Genomic DNA, 27,653 nt, shown 5'->3' on the forward strand with positions numbered 1-27,653 from the left:
CATCTGCGGCGGGCGCAGCAGCTGCTTACGTCTCGATTTGTCCGCAGTTTTGCCTCTGCAGTTCCGTGCAGCGCGCATGAAATTGTAGCTGCGAGAGTCAGCAACCGGTGACGCCCTTGAATCCTTGTTTCTCAGTATTTTGAGTGGACTGAACTTGAAATTCCAGCTTCCAAATATCGGACCGGCCAGTGGCCTTGATTTTGAACGCTGGAACGTGTGGTGAGAGTTTCGTTGAAAAGCTTCGAATGAAATCTATTCGCTTGCATGAGAGTAATGGCTTCTGAAGCGTACTCGAAAGAAACATCTCCGGCTCTTCATGAGGTTGGTGTCCTCACATGGAGATAATGCCGCATACCTGACGAGATTGGCCAAGATTCGGGCAGCGACTTCCTGAGGGTCAAAAACATTTTGATGATCGATATATCTGAAAGCAGGAGGCTGGCGTGTCAAAGTAAACAACGAATTGATTTCTGTGAAATAGATATGTATAATGGAAGAGGGAAAGAGGGTTTTACGGGAAGGGAGTAGGAAGGGTTGAATAGAAAAGAATCATGGGCTTGAGCTACGGCTTCGTCAGCTTCCGATTAGTCTACTTTGCATTCTTTTCTCCTCCTCTCAGATGGACTGGTCGTAGCTTTAGCGTTTTCGAAGTCTGTGAGTTCATGCCGAATGAAACACCGCAAAGCGAAATCGTTCGAAAGTAAGACCATATGCTTGTTTGTAGGAGTTCTGTGGGATGCTGGCTGTGACACATCCTATCTCGACAGTGAACACGCATGTTCTGCTACTCATAACCCTGATCATGCACCAATTGCGGAATTCCCCTTTGGGTCCGTGAATCCAAATGGGGCACTCTGATTGGCTCATAGCTTCGAGATTAACTAACTGCCTCGCCGCCCGCGGCTGTATAAATGAACGCAGCCCAAAACGCGGAGGCAAAAGTTGGAGGGCGCCACCAGGTTCTTAATGCCCAGCCCACAGCCCTGCTGAAAAAAAGTTCTATGATGCAATAACCTCATAGATCATTCATCATAGAATATGTATGAGATATCATACAATCTGTATGATATATCATACAATTCGTATGATATATCATACAGATTGTATGATATGTCATACAGATTGTATGATAATCTATGATGAATGATCTATGAGGTTATTGCATCATAGAACTTTTTTTCAGCAGGGAGGGGGCGACTCCGTCTGTCTTAACTCTAGAAACTGGTTGTGACTCGTCTTTCTGCTTTGCTTCCTTTTTTTTGTTTAATATGTATGCCCTCGTTGGTGGCGACAGGAAAATTGGCTGTTTAGATATTGAAATTGTAATGAATATGTGCTAGAGGCTGAAGGCTGTGCGATGCTAGGGCACGTTAAAAACCGCAGGTGGTCGAATTATCCGGAGCCCTACGATACGGCGTCCCGCATAGCCTGAGTCGCTTCGGGGCGTCAAAACTTCACAAACCACCTTCTCGAGTGCGACTGAAGGCAGTAGCAAAATAAACGAGTTGTTTGTGCAGTTGACATTTGCTCAAAAAAATGCTTCGCGATGCGACTCGTTACTGTATGAATGGATTTGGCTCATAGTGATCAGTACAACCGCAGAATTTGGCTCTTAGTCGATGCAAGACATACCAACCTGATTACGCGTCTCATACGCTTTATCTGACCCATTTCATATTAAGAGCTTTTCAAAGAAAACTTGTTTAGATTTTCTTACCACTATGCGACTAGAAGTCTTTTTTGGCTCTATCCTGGAGTCTACCGAAAAAAGGCTCTAAATTGCATTAAGGACAGCACAACAAGCTATGGAAAGGAAAATAATAGAGGTAGCGGTAAGAGACCGGAAGCGGGCGGAGTGGGCGAGGGAACAAACTAGCGTTAATGGCACCTTAGCGGACATAAAGTGGGGAGAATGGACTTGGGCGGGGGCATGTAATGGGGAGAACACAACACCGATGGTCTGTTAGGGCAAGTATGTTGGATCCATGGGAAAGTAAGATAGTTCGAAGCGGAAGAGAGTAAGGTGGGTGCGATGAGGAAGTTTTGCAGGCATAACGTGGCCACTGTTGGCGCTGCAGAGTACCAATAGGCGTTCACTGGGAGAGCAAATCTGTTCTGTTGCGAACGTAATTAGAGGCGATGATGATGACAATGGTAGTGACGGTGATGATGACGATGAGGGTGAGGACGGCAACTAAATGGCGAACTCCTAAAAACTAAAGCTGCTCATATGTCGTCGCCGGTGTAAGGACAGTAGCGTCAGTTGGGCGCTTTATTTCGCCCACTGGGCTTCGGCGGCGCTGCTCTGAACTGATGCCGAGCCGCGGCGCCGCCCGCACAGGTGTGCGTGGCCCGGGAAACGCCTCCTGTGTCTCGATCACGAGGCGGCCGTCTCTGGAGACGCGTACACAATGGGGAGCTCGCTTTAATAAATGACAGCGGGTTCGCAGGAACGGATGGATGGACGACCCGGGAACAACAGAGGAAGAGAGAGAGAGGGCATTCGCGGCTATTTTTCGCTTATTTCTCCGTACCAGCGCCGAGCTTCTTGCGATGTACTCGTGTCTGCACCTGTTAGCTCTGTTTCGTTTTGCGTGTTTCTCTTTCTCTTTGCGATAGCCGCAGACTCGACGCCGTGTTTTTTTCTTTTTTTTTTATTTGCGTGCTAACCGCAGTCTCGACGCAGAAAAGGAGCAGTCTCAACGCTGAACAAACGCACACTAAACGCAGAAGAGAAGCAGATGATGATGATTCTATACGGGCGGAACGATCGTGCATAAATGCAGCCCCTTCCAGTACTTGTCGCGTATATTTTGAAAAGAAAAAAAGCTAATCTAGTGCATTCACAGGATTGGTCAAGATTGTGCCAGCACCCCGTCAATCGCACTGCACAAGAAGGAACTTGCATGCCATGGAGGACCTCTTTCGCCCGCGTTGACATTTCAATCTTTCATTCCCTTCGGTCGCCGTTATTGTGCAACATGAGTCGCCATTTTTTTTCTTATTTCTGTCTCTCTCTCTCTTTTTTTTTTTAGCTATGACTGTCAGTTATAACTTCGGTCACGGTTTGAAACTTCGTTTTCGTACGCCATCTGCCACACTAAAATTGCCCTTTATGGCCTTTATGCCCTTTATCAGCTGATAGTACACTGACTGGCGCACATTTGTTTCCGTTTTGTGTGACCTATAAATTCCCTTTTTTGCCTGACAATTACCCTCAGTTGTTAGTTCAGCACGGGTGCAGTCGTGTCACGTCCCTGTGTTTTGTTGCCATCATTGAACTGCACGCATCAACTAGCCCGCCAAAAAAGCAATATTTAAATCCAGTGACTTTTGTTCCACCGTCCTCCCTTCGCTTCCCATCTTCCATTTCTTTTTGCCTGAAAATTTGAAAATTGGGAAGACGCGACGAGCTCGGTGGTGGAGCTTCTTTCTTCCGACTACACAAATGCTTCATTAAAACGGCCGGAAAGATTCGGGAAGTTTGCGCTACTATATGCGAGGGAAGAAGTTGGAGCAAGCTTCGATCGATGCTAACGAAATAGTCGACGGCAAGTGCTTCCTTCTTTATAATTTGCGTCGCTTCACAATGCGCATTTGGAATTGCCGATTCGAGGAATATCGCTTTTGCGTACAGCTCGGCAAGAGTGTACTGATTATGCCAGTGCCCCCCCACCCGACTAAGACTTGCGGTGCTGGCGCACATAGGTCACCCTTCGCAGAAGGCAGGACGCTTGCGCGATTTCGTTTGTGTCCTTTTTTTTTTGTTTTAACAGTATAGCGTACGCGCATTAAAGCTCCGTATATGAGTGCTTACCATGTTCTCGTTATTAAGCCTGCTTCCTTGAAGAAATGCAGAGATACGCATTTTATTTGCTTGCAGGATCACTTGAAGTGCAGTTTTGAATGACCCTCTCCTTTCGTGGGAGTCTCTCTCTGTCTACGTGCTGTACGGCACGCTCTTTGCGCGAACAGTGTGCCTGGCTGAGCACGGAACAGTCATCATCATCATCATAATCAGCCTGACTACGCCCACTGCACGGCAAAGGCCTCTCCCATGTCTCTCCAATTAACCCTGTCCAAAGGAACAGTGCTATGCCTAATTGCTTCCACTTGCAGTTTTATTTCCTTCCGCTGTTTTTAGATGGCGATGATTTGGCGCGCTGGTAACGATTACCTGTATAGAGTAATTGGCAATAGGTTCAGATTAATATCTGTTTCTACTCTGCATTTTTCTACCAATGCGGCAGTCAGACCTGTGACGCAGCGGAGGGTGCTGAGAATCTCCGACTCCGAACAGGCCGTCATTGGAAACTGAACCTGGCAATTTTTTTTAAAAATTTGCGACGATAAGGTGGCCGCAGCTGGCAAAGGACAGGGTTAAGTGGAGAGACATGGAAGAAGCCTTTGCCCTGCAGTGGGCATAGTCAGGCTGATGATGATGATGACGAGGCAAGCAACGCACTTACGGCTCCTCATGTATAAAGAATTCGTGTGAATGAACTTTAAGGCATCTTTTTTCTGGCCGATTCGCATTTGGGATAAAACGCTATTGAATGTCTGTCACCTAGCGTAGTCATGGTGCGAATATTGGCGTGCCGAAATATGTGAGTCTGCTCTTAAAAAAATTCCCATAGACAATCCACAGACTGTCTGTGGGCATGTGTGCAAGGATGTACAGAAGAAGCTCATATGGCTCTGCTGGAGTTCAGCTAAATTTTTATTGGTCTCCGCCCTTACAGCACCGACAGCTGTGAAACCACGTACCGACGGCAGCGATGCGAAGTGCAGTTAACGTGCAGTTGAATTTAGCCGTTAAATTGCTCTTTCAATTGGATTTTGTGTATATGGGAAGTTCCGAAACGAACAAAATTCTATAAGCAAGCAAACGAGCGATGACTAACGTCGAACGCGTACACCGTCGACAGAGCACACTGCATGACGAGAGTTGAAAGGGGAAGTTCGAAGACGCTTTCGAATTCGATTCAGCTTCAAAGGAAATTGGCAAAAGAAACAACCGAACCAGAGTTGCCTACAACAAAGGGGCCCATTCGATTCAGCATCGATTGATGGCACGTTTCTTGGGTGGGTGTTTGTGTGTTGTGCACGAGGATAAAGGCACGTTTTGCAGTTAGCGATCCCCTTTTATTACGAAACGGGGAATTCGCGTTTGGCTGCGTGTCCGGAGCAAGCTAAGCAATCAGCGGCGATGCCTGCCGGGAAAAAGTTCATAATAAAATAGTAATAAATGAACAGAAACCTTGCGCTACCGGGGCCCGCCTTTCAGTTATAACTTTCTTTTTGATTAAAGATTCCTGCATACAACAAAGTTGTCTTGTGTAAGTGACCTACATTCGCTGAAATGCGGTCGGGAGACATCTGATGTGTACCACTGGACTGTTTACAACCTACGGATACTGCTCTAAAATTAACTTATTTATCACGTTTAATACCGCCTCATCGAAGTTTTCTGCCAGCTAAGTGTGTACATTGAGGGTGTACAATGAGCGATGGACATTTGACGGTGGAGTACAATAAATAAACTTAATATGTTGTTAAAGTTCTATGCTCTTTCTTTTTTTTTTTTGCAGCCACGAATACATTGTAAATTACTGCAGGCATATTGGTATCTGATGATGATGAATTTTTATGGCGCAATGGCATCTGCGGTGAAAGAGCGCCAAGGCACAAGGTATTTTCGTTTGCTCAAGGTGGGGTCAGAAGACCCATTTCCCAAGCATTTCACCCTAAAGAAGACGAGCACCTGGCAGGGGAGAGCCTGTACCCATTGCATCACCGGTGGGTATACCCGGCGGCACTGGGGATCGAACCCCCCACCTCCCGCATGCGAGGCGGATGCTCTAACGACTAGGCCACTGCTGTGGTCACATATTTCTCTCTGTCGGACCAGTTTTGTTTCGGCGGTGAAAAAAGTGGCAAAGTTTTAACGTAGCTAAACACGAGTAGACGTGCGGAAGCATGTGTTTAGCTTGGTTGACTCATGGTTTTGCTTTGCTGGGGCGTCGGCTTGCCTGGCGACGATATTAGACTAATGTTAAGGTATGATCGACGTCAAGCTGATCCGATCTGTTGGCGCCGCAGATGGAAGTTGATGAAGACGGCGATGTGCAATGCACAGCGCGAGAGTGTGTTGCAGTTTACTTTTAACATCGGCGGAATATCAGCATCTGAAATATTCCTGGAGCAGGAAAATTTGTCCATCTCGGCAGCTAGAAGTATCTCTGACGAGGTTGCGCTGCCGCATCCCCCCTCTAAATTTCTATCTGCACAGATCTGGTTTGGCGTTGTCTCCCCTCTGTGCATTTTGCCGTGAGCCTGAATCTATCGATCATTTTTGGCTCCATTGTCGTCGTTTCACCTCTTTGAGAAGAAGACTGCATGGAGTTGCCCTTACAGCAACTTGGCCTTAGTTTGAGCAGCCCACACTTGCTATCATTTGGTGCCACCACGCTTGGGTTCAGCCACAGGTCTGTTCGTGACGCTGTTCAAAATTTCTTGCTGGAATCTCATCGACTGCCTTGCTAAAGCCCCTTCAGTATTTTCTTTTTATGCTTCATTATTTTTCGAATTATTCTCTTTTCTCTCTCTCTCACTCTCTCTCCAATCCAAACTCCTTTATATATATATATATATATATATATATATATATATATATATATATATATATATCGGCTGATCGGCTGCGGCGATAGCATAGATAGCATAGTACCGTCGAGCAATGGCCAGCGAAGCTGATCTGGTCGCGCCGCCGTGGGTCTTAAACCCAGTCTCGGCAATATTTATTTTATTCCTGCACCCTCAAGCTCAGGGACGCCACAAGGTTCTTGGTTGGATTTGACCCCTTGAGGTAGTGCTTTTCCGCCAACACATGTGCCATGCATATTTTATTGTTGTTTTTTTTTTTTTGCTCGCAGGCTGTTTGCAGCAAGTGCAGCGTGGACACGTACGGCGCTCAAAAGGAACAAATATGGCTATGCAAAATTTGCTCAGAGACCCGAGAGGTGAGTGGGTTCGGACTCCTTTTGTTCCACGCACGCTGTTCTTTCCTCATTTTTTTTTTTTTCATATCGTGCTTCGCTCTGTTATGAGAGTGGTTCACTTTAAACAGTGGAATCGCTCTCTAAGACCTGGAGGCCGCAGGGATGGGGTAAACCGGCAGCTTGACTCTCTCCAAAACTTGTGCACTCATTTTGTAGTTATTGTTTATTCCGTTTTCATTGCGAGCAAGCAGGGTAGTTCCGTTGGTAATCGGTCACTCCCCTGATTCACTGTGGCTCAGCAGGAGTGTTGGAGCTCCTGAAAAAGGGAGTGAAATGTGGCACAAAATTTACTGTGTCAAAGGGAATGGCTGGAACTCCTTTACTTCGAAGAGTGTGCAGTGGCGAGCAAAAAAAAAAAAAAAGGTAGCGTTAGTGACCGATCACCGAAGCAGCAAAACCTCGACGCGCCGTGCTTTGGATCACGAACGCGCCAATAACGAGGGAGCTAGGTCATTCCTACTCATAAGTCCCGTATAGTTCAGCAGACAATTATCTCTTGCAAAGAACTGTCTTTTTTTTTCCTTTTCTCTGACGCTCCGGTCGCCGTCGGTCATTTGTGTCTAGCCCATATGACGACCATCGTGCCCTATAGGAGGAAAGCACCTGTTGCCAGCTCAAGATGGAGGCAACTCGGCAACTCCAGAGCGCAACAAACACTGGCCAGCGTGTTTTATCTGTTGCAGTGCCCTTGGCCGCAAAACCATACTTTTATTTGTGATTCTATTACAGCCAAGCCATTGGCCGCATTGATAAACCTTAGATAAACCTGTTCATTTGCATGAACGCACGATTCGTTGTACTATAAAATTTCTTGTCCGCCATATTGGTGTCCTACTTTCTTTCTACATATTCGGCCCCTTCTGTTCGTAGAGTATTTCTCTTCCTGAAGTTACGCCTCTTTGCTGCAAGAGTATCATGTCAATGGTTTTTACAAGTTGGTAGCAATGTCTGCTTTCTATTGAAGATATTTAGCTTTTCCTCTCTCTTCTTATGCTGTCTTCTGCTTTACGGCGTTAAAAGAATGTGTACATCGAATATCAGTTTAAAAGATGGAGCACACGTTAGTTCAAAACTAATATATCGCCGCCATCTCTGCACTGGTATCGCGGTGGTTATAAAAGTTGTCTCAGACGACATTTGACGCTTATCGACCTCACAAGATCCTACCCTATGGATCTTGGAGTCGATGAGGGTTTTGGCTGCATACAGCGCCTGAGAACCGTCGTTTCAGGCAGATGCGGCTGTTACGCAACACTTCGCCCCAGGACCTGGAGAACGATCCGCATGAACGAAAAAAAAAAAAAGTTGACTGTTGTTGCGTAACACGCGAAAGTCGTGCTCCACGAGAGAAGAACTTCGCTTGCTTTTTAAGTGAATTGTATGCTCTCCTTGCACAAAACAAGCGCAATCGATCTTTCAACTTTTTATTGAAATAGTCTAAGCGAAAACGGGTAACATGGGAGTAATAGCGCCACTTAGTCCTCACGTAGAACGGTTAGTCCGTGGTGAGAGTAAATGCGACTAATGTCGCTTTCCAGTAGCTCTCTGAGAGGGCAATGGGTGATTCTTGAGGGACTAGCGGTTGTGATAACACAGCAAGTCACCACTTGGATAACACTGAGAGCCCTTTCAATCTTTTCTGGCTTAAAGTTGTACCATTTTAACGTGTCCAGTAAAGCTTTCGCTTTACTGGAGCACGATTGTTTTCACACAGCTGGACGCTGTCATTCACGTGTTGGTAGCGCACTCCCTTGAGAGTGCGCTAGAGCCCAGCATACCCTCTTTTTACTCGCATATAGTAGGCGTATTTGTGTTTAGAGTGTATAGACCTACCAAGAGGTAAGAACATAATGCACAGTCGCCAGACGCGTGCACGATGGCTTTCCAAACGGCATGTGTTCAGAGTGACGAAGGAAGCTGTTTCGATGATTTGTTAAGGACGTGCGTTGCTTCGTCACTTCCCTCCCCGCGGGAAGCAGATGTGGAAGAAGTCCGGCGCCTGGTTCTACCGGGGCCTGCCCAACTACATCGCGCCGGAGAAGAGCGAGGTGAGCTGTCGCTACGGGCCCGTGAGGAGCAACCACAACGGCACCGAAGCCACCACGGCCGCCCTGGTGGGCAGAGGGTGGCACCGGGGTGAGCATCAGCACGCGAGCACGCATTATTCTACTGCGCTTTTAAGGCGAAAGCCTTTAATGGCTCGTACTGTCGTCTGTCCGTCAACAAAGCGTGTCACACGCATTTAACTCGTGAACTAAAAAAGATAGAAGAAAACCAATGGTTGCTGCAGACAGAGGAGGAAAAAATGAACTCAGAAGCCAAGTTTGATGACTGGAGAATAATTAATTAATTAAAGGCAAAAATGTAGAAATGGCGTCGAAATAGCGTGGATGTCGATATAGCCTCGAGAACGATGTGACGTCACATCCACCAGAAGTCGTCACGGCATAGTGAAAATTGTCGCAGAATGGTAGGAAAAACGTCGGATTTGTGTCAAATTAGGTGGAAAAATGTGTAATTAAGCGTAATTAACACTTACAATCTACGGAAGATGTATAATTTGGGTATCGATATAGCCACTGGAGCGGTGTGACGTCATATCCACCGGAAGTCGTCACGGCATAGTGTACTCGGCTTTCGCCTCTGAACACTTCAGATGCCAAAGTGTCCTCGCGATTTTTTCACTCCGCTCAAGCACTAATCGTCAGGCTGACGCTGACTGGATCCGTTACTAGGCCCTCGTGTTTAAAGCGGTAACCGCATGAAGCGATGTTCCTAGCGACGCGGCGAACGATAGCGAAGGCCGTCTCTACCGCTGTTACAGCCGCACGAAGCGACGAGACTTGCCGATAGAGCGGAGCATTTTAAATGTTGTTCTGTTGTCGCCGCCTCACAGTTGAGTCACCTCGCGTCATCAGTGAAGTACAACTGTGGTAGTAACCCAATGCTAAGCGGCATAAAGTACGATAAAAGCACTGACAAAACCACTTCTGGTAATGTATTGCATTTCTGATCAGGGATACGGCACAGTGGTCCCGAGCTACATCATAAAATGCTGAGACTTTCAAAGAGTGACGTTTATCTCCTACACCTTTACATAATAATCAACAATATATAGGCCACAGCAGCATTTCTTGTTCTATTATTCCTACCAAGCGTTTATTTAACTATTTCGATTCATGGCTCAGACGTAGCGAGCGTCGGCAACTTCTTCGCTGAGGCCGCTCTAGAAAAACAAAGTTCACTCGCAAAATAGCTAGATCGGAAGTTACGCACCTCCAAAGCCTTCTGCTATTGGCTAGTCTCGCAAGCTGCTTCCAGGCGATGAGCGAAATTTTCTGCATACCTGAGCGACAGCGGTTCCGCGGCCCTCAGCTCATCGCGCGATGATATCGCGCGACGCGTCGCCGCCAATTATCGCCACATGTGGTTAGCGTTTAAAACTAGAACTGCGTTTTGTTGCGTTATGTTGTGCTGTTTTCTAAAGACTCGTCGTTACCATCACCGTCGTCATCATAGAGACCACGATAGCAGTTATCTTCGTTATCAACATCTCTTTTATATCCAACATCCACCCCGTACTTCATATCTCTCCCCACTGTTGGAAAAGGTTAGTGATCGGCTGGCCTGTGTATACTTGCCCCGTCTGTATAGATTATTTATCGGCTCAACTGCTGTTCCGTTTATTTAACTATTACGTCGCTGGGAAAAATTTTTTAGACAGTCTATAGACTGTCCATAGACTTGTCTATAAAGTCAATACACTCTGTATAGAAAAATTTCAGAGAACAGTCTGCAGGCAATAAAACTGCCATAGACAGTCTATAGACAACCTATAGATTTGTGGCCATACACTTTTAGTAGACCTTTTGAATATAGACAGTCTATAGACTATGATTAGACAAAAGGAAATATCTATAAGAAGGCAATAGTCTATAAGAAGTCTATAGACTGTCTATGAAATATTTTTATAAGGGGAGGACCTTCATGAAGCTGCAAAAGGCAGTTCGTAGCAAGTTGCGATTTGATGACTGCGCAGGGTCCTAACTGATTGAGGGAAAGCAAATAGCGCTTGTTTATTATACTTAAAGGTGCACTGAAGAGGATTCTGAACTCGTCTTTTTGCCGCGGGAACTCGATCCACACGTTCCGAGCATTCTTCGAAACTGCGACTTATTGCCCTGTGTAGCCAGTTTCCCTAATTAAATCGAATTAACGTCCGGCTCCCGCCCTTTTTTTTTTTAATTCTCCGCGTACGGTGGGCGGAGTCGACCACCGCGTGAAGTGCCTTTCAGCCAGCTCCGTGGAGGCTTTGCTTTCGCTTTAGTTTGTTTTTTAGGTTTCCATGAACAAATAGTTTCATTCGCAGATAATATAGCCACAAAATAAGCCCGCAGAAATAAAAATACGCGCGGACTATTTGCTACTACGCACTACTACGTATTACTTCGCCGATGGCAGAGCGGCAAGCCGCCACGGGACAGGGTGAAAGGCGCACCACGCGTTGGTCGACTCTGCCCACCGTACGCGGGAGAATTAAAAAGAAAGGCGGGAGCCAGACGTTAATTCGATTTAAGTACAGAAATCGGCCACACAGGGCAATAAATCGCAGTTTCTAAGAAAGCTCGAACGTGTAGATCAAGTTCCCGCGGCAAACAGATAAGTTGAGATTCCTCTTCAGTGCACCTTTAACCGCATTTCACAAGTTCGCAACACATGTGTACCTGTAGCATTCGACCATGCGTAAGTCTCGAAGTCTCAAGCCGAAGTCAATTTTGCTTTGGGAGCGTACTTCGGGTGCAATTACGAAATCCGGGCTGATGCAGACCCTCTGTGATTGCGCTACGCCGAAACGAGCTCACAGTTCAGTGCAGCTCGCCGTGGCAGCGGTGTCCTTTCGCACGTAAGGCTGTTAACGATGTTGAAGCGTACATTAGGGTTCAAGTTCTACAAATGAGGCTTCCTAATAGGCTCCTGTCGTTGGCTGTGGAACCAGCTTTATTTCCAAGGTCACACACGCACACACGAAAGGTCTACCTCGGGTGACAAACAGATCCGTGTGGCAACACCGGGCCCAGCCCACATCAAACGCAGTTTTATCGCGAAAACATTGCGAAACTGTTCCGAGTTGGGCAACGCTACTTCAGTTCGAGTGGATTGGCTCCACAGCTCTCCATGTTGGTAATATGTTCTACTGCGTTCAGCCTTGATGCGCAACTATAGTTCGCCGTAATTCTATCTTGCTACTGATTTGTCGAAGCGTTGACGATAGTTTGCTGTTCTTTTTGTGATGAGAATTATTCGATTTCTACGATGCAATGGCAGCTTGGACGAAGGGTACCACGGCTAATCTGTTCGGTTTGCACGAACTGGGTCTGATACCTGTAGAGCCGGTCCCGGATAAATCGAACTCGAAGGGAATCGTGAAATAATTTTATATATCAATAATTCGATACACAGTCTAACTCGGATATACTGAACTCGAAGGGAATGGCGAAATAGACCGATGTATGAATAATTCGAAACACAGAATATGGTGACAGACTTATTTGCGACATAGAAGCAAGAATAAGTTGTACCCACGCTATAGTGATGCGTTTCTTGTAGCGACGTACCGCCCGCCGGAGTGCAAGCAACGCACCGCTCTCTAGCTGATGCTACGCCTAACATGCTTCGCATTGAAGCCGCAGCAGACGGTGCTTTGTAACTGGCCACTGCCTATCACAAGATGTCTAATTCTGTTATCAGTACACTATAAAGAGAGTAATCGTGTTAAAATTAAAGTGCATTTGGTTTACACAATGTCTTCTGCAGCGTGGCAAACGAAGCACGCCAGGCGACTGTCGCTGCTAGGCTTTAAAGGGCCACTGCCCAGGGTCCGGACATTTTTGAAAAACAAGCCCACTGCATAGATGAGGCATCGAAGATAACCTCCGCAAAATACTAGAGCCATGCGCGCCCCGAAAAGATGCGAAAATTCAAATCAAAGCCCGCTCGTTCTTTCCTTCAACAAAAACGGGCCCGGCCCACTACTCTGAACCCCGCTGACGTCAAGGGGGGCTACTTTCGCTAAAGGCACTCCATTGGTGCATCGTTCTGACTGACGGGAGAAGGTTGGGCGTAGCCTTGGCGTCGCGTCGTCTGCACAAGGCTTTCCGCAGCGCCTTCTGCTCTGGCTCATGCCTACAAACCCGCATGAAGGAACACACAAAAAAAAAACTGCGGAGGGAGCGTGCGACGACAGCCTTGAACCCTTGCCATAAAAAGTAAAAAATAGTAAAACTGAGGGAGTTGGTTCGCCCCCCCCCCCCTCCCCCCGCCGTGATCACCTCACGAGACGCTCTGCGTACGCGCTCCCTTCTCAGATTTTTTTCTTCTATGCAAGCCCCCCAAAACAAGGTTTTAATTACTAGTGCAGCAGAGCCTTTCCCTCGCTCGCCCACTTGACCGCTCCGCACACACACCGCTTATCTTTCGTGCATCTTGCGTACACCTTGACTCCAATGAATGACATATGCTTTGGAGCGAAGGAAAGACACGAACACACAGAACACAAACACGCATGGAGAAAAGCAAACGGGCGGTTGCCGGGTCCGCGCTTCGCCGTGTGTTTCGAACACAACCGACTTCCGCCCCTCCGCTCGTGAAACGGTGGGGAGGCCTAAAAGAAAATGAAAAGGTGGCTCGTTAATTGGGAATGACAAACAGATGTATGAAAGGATGCGCTCGCTAACAAGTCTAGGTGGTCGAGCCGATCGCGCCTCTCGATCGTTCAGTGTGCGGAGAAAATGCAAAAACCAAGAAAAGAATTCTATTGAAGGCGGGGCCATGACGTCGCCCTGTGACGCACTCCACAGACACCGCGCCTCCGGCTTACACCGGAGAAGGAAGGGGTGATTTTGGTGATGGGGTGATGGGGTGGGCAGGGGCCCTTTAAAGGGCCTCTGCCCACCCCATAATCCCAAACACTCTACCTCACTTTGAGCGAGCCTCCTCTCCTTCCATTCCCTCCTCGAAATTTTTCTCTCCCGCTCCTCGTCGAGTAGGCTCGGCAAGGCAAAATCACCCCTTCCTTCTCCGGTGTAAGCCGGAGGCGTGGTGTCTGTGGAGTGCGTCACAGGGCGACGTCATGGCCCCGCCTTCAATAGAATTCTTTTCTTGGTTTTTGCATTTTCTCCGCACACTGAACGATCGAGAGGTGCGATCGGCTCGACCACCTAGACTTGTTAGCGAGCGCATCCTTTCATACATCTGTTTGTCATTCCCAGTTAACGAGCCACCTTTTTATTTTCTTTTAGGCCTCCCCACCGTTTCACGAGCGGAGGGGCGGAAGTCGGTTGTGTTCGAAACACACGGCGAAGCGCGGACCCGGCAACCGCCCGTTTGCTTTTCTCCATGCGTGTTTGTGTTCTGTGTGTTTGTGTCTTTTCTCCGCTCCAAAGCATATGTCATTCATTGGAGTCAAGGCGTACGCAAGATGCACGAAAGATAAGTGGTGTGTGTGCGGAGCGGTCAAGTGGGCGAGCGAGGGAAAGGCTCTGCTGCACTAGTAATTAAAACCTTGTTTTGGGGGGCTTGCATAGAAGAAAAAAATCTGAGAAGGGAGCGCGTACGCAGAGCGTCTCGTGAGGTGATCACGGCGGGGGGAGGGGGGGGGGGCGAACCAACTCCCTCAGTTTTACTATTTTTTACTTTTTATGGCAAGGGTTCAAGGCTGTCGTCGCACGCTCCCTCCGCAGTTTTTTTTTTGTTCCTTCATGCGGGTTTGTAGGCATGAGCCAGAGCAGAAGGCGCTGCGGAAAGCGTTGTGCAGATGACGCGACGCCAAGGCTACGCCCAATCTTCTCCCGTCAGTCAGAACGATGCACCAATGGAGTGCCTTCAGCGAAAGTAGCCCCCCTTGACGTCAGCGGGGTTCAGAGTAGTGGGCCGGGCCCGTTTTTGTTGAAGGAAAGAACGAGCGGGCTTTGATTTGAATTTTCGCAGCTTTTCGGGGCGCGCATGGCTCTAGTATTTTGCAGAGGTTATCTTCGATGCCTCATCTATGCAGTGGGCTTGTTTTTCAAAAATGTCCGGACCCTGGGCAGTGGCCCTTTAAGTTAGCTAAGTGGGTTTCACCGCATGACAAGTTGTGCACCGAATACTGCTTTTTGCGCATGACAGCGGTGTAATCAGGAAAATGTGTACGAGAGACCGCAGGCTACTTTCAAGCACACACACCCCAATCACACCTCGCCATTTGCAGCCGACCCGGCTTCGCGCGCTAGGAGTGATCGCGGAAGAGCCACTAGGAGAAGCACCACTTGCTGGGGGGCGCCGCGCCATTCGATATGTCGAATGTTCCGGTGGACGGTAGTTGGATGAACGCGAACAGCAGCACTATACTTCTGCATGTGAATTTTCAAGGATGTTGTCTTACTGCTAGATATAAACAATAATTTGATATATCTGGGATCGACTGTATTCCTAAACATTTCACCCCAGAGAAGTCGAATGATCACGCCAGCTGAAAGCTGGGACGCACAGGACAACGCAAAACCGTCGGAAATGGAGGTCGAACCCAGAACCTCCCGCACACGAAGCGGATGCTGAAAACACTAGGCCACCACTGTGGCAAAGCGTCCTCTTCGAGAAGTGTTCACTCACTAGCCCGACCGCGAGACCATCTGAAGCACGCAGTTCAATGTTAATTCGTCATTGGCTTCCTTACGCTGATTCAATTCGATTGTCCTTCTTTTTTCAGGGCCTCAGAACGAGAAAGATCAGAGCGACAGCTCCGAAGATGAGTCAAAAGGAGTGCGCGTCAACAGGAGGGTCATCTCCAGGAAAGCCCTGTACGACTCCAGTGAGTAACTGAGTTTTGCATCCCAAAACAAGTACCGCCCTCGTACAAGACCTGGTGGCGAAGGCGAGGTGGAAGCTGCGGGCAGGAAACTTGCAGTCCGATTCGTTGCTTTTGAATCTTTGCGCTGCAGAATGCGTTTCATTCAGATGCACCGCCGGGTGCAGTGGTGAAACCGCTGTGCCGTTTGCGCCAAGGTGCACCGAACGGTAAATCCGGCTACATGCTGCTACAAAATCCATTTTACGTTTACTTACTCGGCATGGCTGCGCAGAAAGGCAGACGTGAGAACAGAGCTAGAACTGAACGCTGTGTGTTCTGGCTCGCGTAACCCATCGGCCATGTTTTCTGCGCATTCGTTTTTGCGCTGTGGCACCAACTTTCTGTGGCAGTGCAGTGAAAGCTATTAGCGTGAGCCGCCGGCTTTTGGCTCTGTGCTGAGAGGCTGACTCTTTCAGTAGTGATGTCGGCATGGCGTGCTTCCAAGACAGTGTTGCAGAAAGCAGGAGTCTGTGAATGTTCGAAATTTAGACTAGTTTGTGAAGATTACTGGCTATTTGACCAGTACCGCGCTATTGCCATTTGAAATATTCGAACAAGTCTTAGAAAATTATGCATCTTCATGCTTCCATGAAGTCACAGCTTAGCATAGTGGCGTTTCTTAAAGGGCCACTGCCCAGGGTCCGGACATTTTTGAAAAACAAGCCCACTGCATAGATGAGGCATCGAAGATAACCTCTGCAAAATACTAGAGCCATGCGCGCCCCGAAAAGCTGCGAAAATTCAAATCAAAGCCCGTTCGTTCTTTCCTTCCTTCAAAAACGGGCCCGGCCCACTACTCTGCACCCCGCTGACGTCAAGGGGGGCTACTTTCGCTGAAGGCACTCCATTGGTGCATCGTTCTGACTGACGGGAGAAGATTGGGCGTAGCCTTGGCGTCGCGTCATCTGCACAACGCTTTCCGCAGCGCCTTCTGCTCTGGCTCATGCCTACAAACCCGCATGAAGGAACAAAAAAAAAACTGCGGAGGGAGCGTGCGGCGACAGCCTTGAACCCTAGCCATAAAACTAAAAAAATAGTAAAACTGAGGGAGTTGGTTCGCCCCCCCCCCCCCCCCCCCCGCCGTGATCACGTCACGAGACGCTCTGCGTGCGCGCTCCCTTCTCAGTTTCTTTTCTTCTATGCGAGCCCCCCAAAACAAGGTTTTAATTAGTAGTGCAGCAGAGCCTTTCCCTCGCTCGCCCACCTGACCGCTCCGCACACACACCGCTTATCTTTCGTGCATCTTGCGTACGCCTTGACTCCAATGAATGACATATGCTTTGGAGCGGAGAAAAGACAAAAACACACAGAACACAAACACGCATGGAGAAAAGCAAACGGGCGGTTGCCGGGTCCGCGCTTCGCCGTGTTTCGAACACAACCGACTTCCGCCCCTCCGCTCGTGAAACGGTGGGGAGGCCTAAAAGAAAATGAAAAGGTGGCTCGTTAACTGGGAATAACAAACAGATGTATGAAAGGATGCGCTCGCTAACAAGTCTAGGTGGTCGAGCCGATCGCGCCTCTCGATCGTTCAGTGTGCGGAGAAAATGCAAAAACCAAGAAAAGAATTCTATTGAAGGCGGGGCCATGACGTCGCCCTGTGACGCACTCCACAGACACCACGCCTCCGGCTTACACCGGAGAAGGAAGGGGTGATTTTGCCTTGCCGAGCCTACTCGACGAGGAGCGGGAGAGAAAAATTTCGAGGAGGGAATGGAAGGAGAGGAGGCTCGCTCAAAGAGAGGTAGAGAGTGTCTGCTGCGCTGGGGTGGGCACAGGCCCTTTAACGGCGCTCCTAAGTCTGATACGCTTATTACACAAATAAGCGTCACTGCTGGCGCTATTAATATAGTCGTCATCAGCGTCACTACGCCCACAGTGGGACAAATGCCTCTTCCATATCTCTCTACTTAATCCGATCCTGTGTCAGCTGCAGCCAGCGTATTCCCGCAGACTTCCTAATCTCGTCCGCCCAACTAACTCTGTGTCGCCCCCTTCTACGTTGATCTTCTCTCGGAATCCAGTCCATTACCTTAATATGGTTACCCTGCTATCCTACTGTATATAGTTTACAAAAAGCCGCTGCAGCGTACCCTTTCCGTGCTCGCGGATAGGAAAGCGAAGTGCAGTACCACGTGGTACGTCATTGCGCCGTATACCGCAAAACAGTTGACGACTGGCTGCGAACGCGCTAGCGTACAAAGAAAACGACCGCCTCTGCTCCCATCGTTTTTGATTACTACGATAAGAGGTACAGCGCACGTGGAGACAGGGCTTGCCAAGAATAGTGGCGCGGGCGAAGCTGCGGCACGGGTAGAACAAGAAAAAGGGGATGGTGGAAGCAAAAGCTTAGGAGCTAGCTTGCGCAGATGTATCTCGTGTGGAACGCTACCCGCACGCGCGCCCTCTCTCTGTGGCAGCTTATAGTTTCGTTTTCGCGCCACCTGTTGCGCGCACTCTCTCCTCACTGCAGCGATGTAAACTACATAAACAGCCGCAAGACAACTCATGTCATCCACGACAATGCGGAGCGTCATTTGGGAAATTTCGTAAGAGTTTTCTGAAAGTGTAGCGTGCTGGCGCTCATGTGAAAGCACGCTTCAACTCCATCGGTTATTACCGCCGCTCTTGTGAACCATTAGAAGCAGCATGAAAATTTGTTTGCGGAATTTCAGTTCACTGCCAAAGCTAAGGTCTCTAATAAGGAAAGTGTGTTTCATGTGCCGAGAAGAAAAAATGGCCTGGCTTAGCTTATGGTTAAGCCTAGGATGCGAAGCATATAGTTTTGCGGTCTGGCGAGCCGCCCTCTCCCTGGCCGATATCTCGCTGCTCAACTGACTCAACGAGTGCGTCGCCTTTTGCGTGACGTCAGTATCTCCTAGCGGTAGAAGCGGGAGTTAGGCCGCCGGCGGAGGCTGCGCGTCCGCAAGCGAGCGCACGAGGCCCCAGCTTTCACAGCTGTTGTGACGTCATATCACGTGGTGCGCCGATGTAGGTCAAGTGGTAGTTACGCGGCCGTGCGCGGCGCAGCAAGGAAGAGATCGGTTGTGCGAGTAATATGCTTCGCATAAAAATGATGCCATAATCAGTAGGCTGATCGTCTTACAAAATGTGAAAGGATTTATAGGCTAATCGCACAGTTTTTTATTACGCATAGTGAGGCGGAACCGATGTTTTGCCAGAGGTTCGCCGCTCAGGACCCCTCTGATAGCAATGGAAACCGTCATTAAGCCAGTTGTTTTGCTCGCAGTTGCATTTTGTGGGCTGAAATAATTGAAAAAAGAAAAAAAAAGAAAGCAAAGCATAATACCGGCACTACTTAGTTTCAAGGGTGAAACAATTTTTGTAATTTTTGCAGTTTCTTGTACCTCGTTGCTTGTTAATCCTGAATGAAAACATCTTTTGGAAAAACCTTGAGGTATTTGCACATTTCAGGGCTTCTCAAAGAAATAACAGTGCAGTAAGGACCGCATTGGACGTCAGGGTTTTAACTTTTTTTGTATAAGGGTTTTAACTTTTTTGTGTGAATATGTGCGCTTTTCTTCTCTAAGGGCTGAAATTTCGCTACCAATCCCCTTTTTTTCATTTGCAATGGTTTAAAGGCCACAAAATGTTTTTTCTTTTACTGCTAAAAAAGCTGGAACGTCTGCTAAAAAACGTCAAAATCCTGCTTCAAAATGCATTTGTTCCTGCTACAAAAGCTGCCACAAGGAGCTTTTCGTGAGTTCCACCGCTGCAGGTCAGTTGATGATGATAATGATGACGGCGACGAATGCGAATGAGATGGTTATAATGGATGAATTGTTGTCTAATGGGACGCGAAACGCACATTTTCACAGTTACCACCTCGTCTTATCTTAGCCCGCCAAAGAAATGCGAGCGTAATTCGCGACTAACAGGTTACGTCTTGAGGTAGTGGTAAGATTGAACTCTACGAAAAATACATTTAGAACCTGCTAGGCGCGTTCCTTCTTTCAATTATGAGTGCTGAAAGCACGCACTCTTTTTGCAATTTACCTTCGAAAGATACCGTCAAAAACCTCGGGGAGCAGTTGCGAAATGCGGTCTGCATCAAAATTGCATCGAAACCACTTGACGGGCTCCGTCTACCACTCAAATCGGCCTCATAGACTTCATACAAGAAGCGTTGCACACGTATTTAAAGGAAGAATAAATAGAACGAGGCTTTCGAACAAGTACGTACGTAAATCAGACGGTATACAGTGTGCCTTAGTTGAAAAAAAAATCACATGAAGCGTTATTTGGGAAGTCACGCAGCTGTTCCTCAGTTAGCTTCTATTTATTCAGGTTATACGGCTGGATGGCTGTGCTTCAGCGTTTTAAAACCGCAGTTTCAGGTGGTCAAGGAGTATGCCACGGTTTACGATGACGGGTAGAACGAGGCGAAATGCTAACCTGCGAATTTGCGGCAGCCTGTAATGTTGTTCTAGTTTTATGGATTTCAGTTTCACGGATAACAAAACGTTATGGGCGTGGACAGAATAACGTTTTACGATTTTGAATTCGGGGAAAAGATTCGATGGCGGGAAAGACTGCGCTGTCTCCATCTATAAACCGCAGGTGGGGCGGTTAGGAAGATGTGGTTCGTGAGTGTCCAGATTGAAAACGCCCCGTGCGCTGCTGAGCTGATTACGTACAGTCGTGTCCCGAATAATATGAACCAAGATTCGGCGTTCTAACGTTGCTTATGCGTTACTTTAACAGATTTTTTTTTCCATACCTTGTGCTTGGCGCATAATGGCCTTAGCTGCCTATGTGCAATAAGCCCAACGCAACACAACACAGATGGAAGAGTTTCTTTCCTTTATACGAGATGGTACCAGCGGAATTCGCCAGTGTCATCTAATTTTCACTAGACAAGGCCTGAGAAGATTTTTATCAGCGAAGCGTGCTTCGTGTTACTATGGCCACGACTGTAAGTGGCTGTGCCTCCTATGACGTGAAGGAAGCCGACTGTAACTGGTTAAAGCAGTGTAGATTATCAGTATTCGGCGGTTGCTCTGTTCACTAGCAACAAAATATGCTTTCGAACAGGCTCTACGAGCTGCATTTTGTGACAGTTCTGTTCATGTCAATATTTTCTTCTCTCCCACTACATGTTGGCTTCCACCTATTACATCATATCCAACAAAGAATCGATCGATCGATCGATCGATCAATCAATCAATCAATCAATCAATCAATCAATCAATCAATCAATCAATCAATCAATCAATCAATCAATCAATCAATCAATCAATCAATATGCTAATAAATAAATCAATTAATTGATCAATCAATACGCCAATAAGTAAATAGATAAGTATGCCAATCAATAGATATGGCAATAAATAAATAAATATGCCAATAAATAAATAAATCAGTAAATTTAATGAAATCACTTACGTCGCACAAAAAACAAAATTAAATTACTTCTCTGTCTGTTGGCTGTAGGTATATTCAATTCGAACCTATAACCTGAGATTGCACGGCGTTATTTCAAGGTGAATCTCGTGATACAAATGTAGACGTAACAGCTGCGGTTGAAGCTGCCTGCCAATTAGCACTCACACTGAGATCGACACCTCCGAAGCGGAAGCACTGCGCGGCGGGTCATGCGACTCTTGAGCTTCGATCCTGCTGCTCCTTATTGACTGCTGAACTTGTCGAACTTTGCTCCCATCTTTTAGACACTTAATCTCTACATTTTCCCATCCATGCTCAGCTGCTTAAGGTCCCGGCTGAGGCAGCGCCCGTTTGACCAAATAAAGTTTCTTCCTTCTCTCTCTCTCTTCCGCGTGAGGAGCTCACTCCAAGAGACAGTTGCCAACTCCTTCGGACTAGTGAGTTAGGGCACGTTTTTTCGTGCCTCCCAGTTTCTTTGTCCGACTCTAAACTCGGTGGGAGTCGTCTTAGCTGGGACTTCATCCCCGACTCCTTTCTCGGGGAGGAGACATGTCAATGGGTCATCTTTGCTGGCGCCTGCCTAATTGGAGACAGGAACTTCTAATCCCGCGATTCTAGGGAGTGCGTGCAGTCATTTAGCTATACAAAAGGACCGCATGCTTCGGCGCCTTTCTTCACCCTGCATTAACTTTTTCCCCCAATCCTCAGTGACTCCCACCGTTCCTTCTTTTCCCTTCCTCTCACCTTATCAGACAGTCCCCCCCCCCCCCCCCCTTGCTTTCCTCTCGACTTTAAATCGGAGTCGCGCACTCGGCTTCGGTGTGGGCCGGCCGCCCGCACGCATTCGCCCGTAATGAACTTGTCGGGAAGAGGGGTTCTTCGGGTGCGCCTTAGTGAACGGAGAGCGTCGCAACCAGAGCACGTGGTTAAGCACCCGCGTTCTGTTCTCTCTGCGCATCTCTAGTACCATGCAGGGGTTCGGAAGCCAGAGCTGCGGGCTTCGGTTCTGCACAATTAGGGAGAAAAGGAATAGAAAGGCGAAACGTTTGACCAGAATAGAATTCGTGTTGACTGCACTGCGGAAAGGGAAATGAGGAATGTAAAGGGGAAATATATGGTTGGAGTAAAGATAAAGGAAACCTATGAGGCCACCTTGCACTGGGAAAATGGAAAAAGGGAAATATGGGGGAAAAAGGCAAGGAAGATGGAGAAAAGATATCGTAAACTTCCGAAGCTGCCTTGCTCTAGGCGGAGAAGAAATAGGGGATGTATGTAAAGCACTAAACGTAAGGGTGGGTGTAAATGAGGGTGAGGGAATCTGAGTCTGCAGGCCCATTGCTGAAGGAAAGGAGTATGTAAAGTGGAACAGACAGACGCAGTAAGGATGAAGAAAACCTTTGTCGTTGCCTTGTGCGGGGAAAGGGAAAAAAAGGGATTGTAGCAACGATAAAGAGAAAGCCGTAAACAAGGGTTGTGGGAAGGTCAGCTCGACTCGTCGTTGGGGAAGCCGTTGCCTCAGCTAACATCCTATTGACTTTGTACTGGCGGTGGGTCGTGATCTGACGTCACGCACGCGGCGACCAATCACGGTTCTGCCTTAAGTACTGCTCTATGCTTGAGCAACAGGCTCGCGATTAAGGCGGCCCCAAATAACTCCAACCTTCGGTGCCACTGCACGGTTTTGCTCGGACTAAGTGTAGATGGCGTCCGAGAGAAGTTGCTCGACATAGGACCCCTGAAAACAAAGTAGATAAAAGAAGGAAATCCTCGAGAGCCGAGCCCTCTGCGCGCGCTCGCCTTCTGTTCGACCTCTCGACCTTTGGCCGCGAGTGTAGAAGTCGCTGGAGCGGTTTTGCAACGCGGGAAGACGACGTGCCGGCCCATCGGCTAAGAGGATTAACTTTCCCGGCTCGGCTAAGACCACGGCGCGTTAAGTAGACCGCGCCGGGGGAGCTCAAAGGAACGGCGGCTCGCGAGGTCGGTCGCCATGCAAAGTCGAACGGCGGAATGTTTGGTGGACTTACACGGCGCGTACGCATGAGGTCCGCTGTGAGCTAACCCGTGTGTTCACCAAGTGCTTTTTCTTTTTTAATCCCTGGTTTACGAGCGCTCTTAGAGTTAGTGCTAACTCGGCCAGCGGTCAGTACTTTCAAGTTATTGTGGCAAGGGATTCAGAGCGAATTAGTATTTTATCCGGCTTATTTGTGTGCAGTACGCCTAGGTCAGGCTATGAAATTTAGTGTTACTGGCGCACCCAGCGGACCGTTACGGTATTCGTAGTTGATAAGACATATTTGCATGGCGTCATAACACTGCATAGTCGTGCGCAGTATCAGAGGGAACAAATTTTTCTTGCTCAGAAATGCGAATTTTCAGCTTATTTCTTCACTAAACTTAAGAATGACTTTTGGATATTATATTTCAAGAGGAAACCTGGTCAGAAAACTGAAAAACCTGTTCTTGTATCACATTTTTAGGGATAAATCAATGAATGAATGCTCAACATTGCTAACGACTGCACTTCAAGTTTTATTAAATACGCGTTTCCTGTCTCCATCTCGCGACTGTAGTGTTTTGTGTTATACTGAAAACGTGAGGAAGGTCAACGTGTATAGACCAGAATAGCTATCCGAATAACCTGTGTAAGCTGCCGGCAGATAATGTCACATAGTGGTTAAAGGGAGCGAACCAGGAAAAAAAAAGTGAGAAAAAAGCTTGCTTCGAGCTCGTCACTCACTCACCACTCAACACTCGTCGCTCATGATGACCATGAGTGGACGAGTCATTAGGCAGCGCTGTACTTAATCATGACTCAGGGAATTCTTGATAACAGGCGTCCATTTTTGTGAAAACGTTCCGAACGGCTCAGAATTGTCCTTTCGTGATACCGAATGTTTGCGAACAATTTCTGTCGAGCCATTTTTAACAGCCTTGCGTCAGATAACTCGCCTCGCGTGGAGAATAAAAAAAAATAAAAGGCCGCGCGCTGGTGCTGGCTGGTGTTTAATGAGCATAATAAGAGTCGCGCGGCATTATGGTATTCCCTAATGACTGTTAAAAAAAAAAACAGGGACTCCTAACGCGTAAACAGCAGCAACAAATGGGTGTGTTGTTCATGCGACGCACTAGTTATGTCTATATTTCCTTTATATAGGCTAAACTTGTTAGATTTAAAGTCGTCAAGCCACCTTTATTTAACACTACATGGATGTCAGGAGCGCAGCCAAAAAGCCTATCGAAAGGCTTGACTAAGGGTCTGCGCCCCTGCACAAAACTTGGCCAGAAAAAAAAAAGTATTTAACTTATACAGTAACAACAGCAGGAGAAAACGGCAATTTCACGTGAAGTAGACATTAACAACGGAAAAAGGTGAGACACTTCAGCAATACAGTACTTGAGAAGGATTTTCTTTCGTTAAAATTTAAGCAGCGCTAACTTTTAGGACGAATACACAGAGGACATGACAGGACGGGCGCTGTCATGTCGAAAGAAAATGCATAACCAACTAGCCCCGCAAGGTGTTTTACTTGAGAACTGATCATCTGGCGTCCGTAATTTGTTCGTGTTTGCGGAATCTGGAAATGATCATGGGTACGCGTACCATAACTGTGGCACTTGTGCTCCAGCCTGAGTATTGTATTGAAAAACATTAGCGCGTTATTAGTGGCCGCCCTTGTAGTGTGTTAATAAATTGTGTTTATACAGGGTGTTTCACCTAAGACTTTCTGCAATTTTTAAAAATAAGCTATTTGAATTAGATGCGCGCTTTTTCTGGCATAGCATTGTCAGTGGTGTAGTACATCATAATTCAACTAAGACGTGCTAACTAGCAGGCTTGTGAACCAATATTTAATAGTTAACTTTTAAACTATTACCGTCGGGCTCCTTAATTATTGAAAGGCATGCAGCCCCCCGTAAGTAATGTCCATATCCGTTTTTAGAATTTCGAGAACGCGATTATCCTCGGCGCTGTGGCCCAACAAATTTCGCCTACATCGCGCCAAAATACATGCCGTTTGAGAAGCTTGCAGGCAAAGCAACCTCTCCAGTGAACCTAACTCGTCGAAATAGCCAAAATTTGTTGGGCCACAGCGCCGAGGATAATCGCGTTCTCGAAATTCTAACAACGGATATGGACATCACTTACGGTGGGCTGCATGCCTCTCAATAATTAAGGAGCCCGACGGTAATAGTTTAAAAGATAACTATTAAATATTGGTTAACAAGCCTGCTAGTTAGCACGTCTTAGCTGCATTATGATGTACTACACCACTGACAGTGCTATGCCAGAAAAAGCGCGCATCTAATTCAAATAGCTTATTTTTTAAATTGCAGAAAGTCTTAGGTGAAACACCCTGTATAGTAACGGCATTGAAATTTTATGCAGCGTATGGAAAATTGTCTCCGTAGGTGCGTCACGGGAAACGTCAACTATTATTCTGACGGCTCGTTTTTGTCGCCTATAAAGTTTACTAATATTTGAAAAAACAGTCGTTCCCCACCCCAAAAAGCAATAACAAATGACGGAAGAGAACAATGAATTTATGTATATTGTCCAGCTGAAAACGTTGCAAAAATTTGCTTTGCTGGTGCACGGTTTTCACCGCAAACCACTCTTCCGGAATTTAATGGTAGGGAACAATCTGCTATTTCAACGTGGCCGTAGCATGCAGTTCTGCCCTCTTGGGGCGGTGGAACCAATTCGCGAGCACTCTGGTAAATTTTTATCCGGAACAACTCGTAGACAGGTATGCCCTAAGGACTGAAACTTTCTCACCGAACAGTTCCATCTTTTGTTACTTTTTACTGCAATGTTCACAGCGCTGACGAAGTGCGTTTTTGTCTTTGTTTTCTGCCGCGTCTTCATTCTCTCTGCACGCACTTTGTAAACCAGTCGCAGTGTTGAAAAGGAAAAAAGCATGGCAAACTGTTTGCAGCAGTGATGATGTAAACGCAAAAAAGGGACGGGCTGACGGGTGAGACTTGTCTTGGTGAATGCAGCACACACACACACACACACACACACACACACACACACACACACACACACACACACACACACACACACACACACACACACGCACACGCACACGCACACGCACACGCACACACGCACGCACGCACGCACGCACGCACGCACGCACAAAACAAGACGAATGACGTTCACACGCGACGTACACCAGCGCTGGGCTGTTGGAAGCTCAACGCTCGTGTTCGTCCTGTGCTTGCTGTCTTCGTGTTGTTTTCTTTGTGTGGTGTGCGTGCGTTGCGTTCACGGAGAAATAAAAGATGAGACGAAGGCAGACAAAAAGAAAAGACACAGACGAGAAGCGAATTGCACTTGAACTGCATTAACTCTCCATTAAAGCTGGGTGCAAAGATCGTCTGCGCCGCATCCTCCAACCACCTGCTAGTTCTCAGTTAACTGTGCACGCAGGGGGTCTGCCATTTCTGTAATTGTTTTTAGTCGTTGGTGTTAGTCGTACTCAGGAGCGAATTATGTTAGCGCGTTAAACCTTTCATATCTGTCATCAATAACAAACTTTTATGTTAGTTACCGGTATGTTTCGTTAACGGTATGTTGCGTTTTTATGTCGTTGGGATTTTGTTATTTTTGTCCCTACTGCCAGGCCCCGTGTATGGACCTTAGCGTAGTTTAATTACAGCATGTTTTAAATAAAAAAAGCCTTGAACTTGGGAGCGAGATGGAAGTTTTGTTAATTCAGTTAACTTCATCTATGATCGGTGTGAGTGGGCGGCCATACGCGTCGGCATTGGGAGTCGCCGCAAAGCTGTTCAAGTCAGGTGGTCTAGCCGTGTATCCTCCACTCACCTCCCATCACGCCACGGGTGCGCTGATTCATGAACGGCGCTAAGATTATTGGATGATTTAGTTTTGTAGTGACGGAAGTACACTTTAAATGGATTGCCAACATGCAAAATGCCATTTCCCGAAACGCGATTTCGAGCACTAGATTGTTCTACGGCAGCTTAGAAGTGCTCTGCAGATATGTTTACAAGGACTGCCCGTTTGATAGAATCGAAGTATACTTCGGACTAATTAATGCCATATTTACGAAAGTACAATTTTAATACACCGACAAGATGCTATAACCGCATACATATTTTTTCACGTAGTTGGAACGTGCTCGAAGCTTGCTTTAAGCGAGGTATTTTTTTTTTACAGATTTTGAGAATATATTTCGAACACCAAGCATGAAGTTTCAGGAACCTAATTCCTGGATATCTTTAGTGCATTCATGAATACAACTTATGTTTCAAAATACAATATAGATATTCCG

The 27,653-nt window shown here is 47.2% G+C and overlaps 1 protein-coding gene across 2 annotated transcripts in view; it reads left to right on the forward strand.

Annotated features, from left to right (window-relative positions):
* Rph (Rabphilin) overlaps window positions 1-27,653 on the forward strand; it is a 110,945-nt gene that overhangs the window by 46,850 nt on the left and 36,442 nt on the right. For both annotated transcript variants that reach the window (XM_089573685.1, XM_089573686.1), the window contains exons 5-7: window positions 6,936-7,022; window positions 9,041-9,197; window positions 15,805-15,906. In XM_089573685.1, coding sequence (XP_089429811.1) covers window positions 6,936-7,022; window positions 9,041-9,197; window positions 15,805-15,906 — 346 coding nt within the window. The remainder of the gene's footprint in view (window positions 1-6,935; window positions 7,023-9,040; window positions 9,198-15,804; window positions 15,907-27,653) is intronic.

The sequence above is a fragment of the Amblyomma mixtum genome, chromosome 2 (genome assembly GCF_055824585.1).
Source record: "Amblyomma mixtum isolate Tamu chromosome 2, ASM5582458v1, whole genome shotgun sequence".
Taxonomy (NCBI): Eukaryota; Metazoa; Arthropoda; class Arachnida; order Ixodida; family Ixodidae; genus Amblyomma; species Amblyomma mixtum.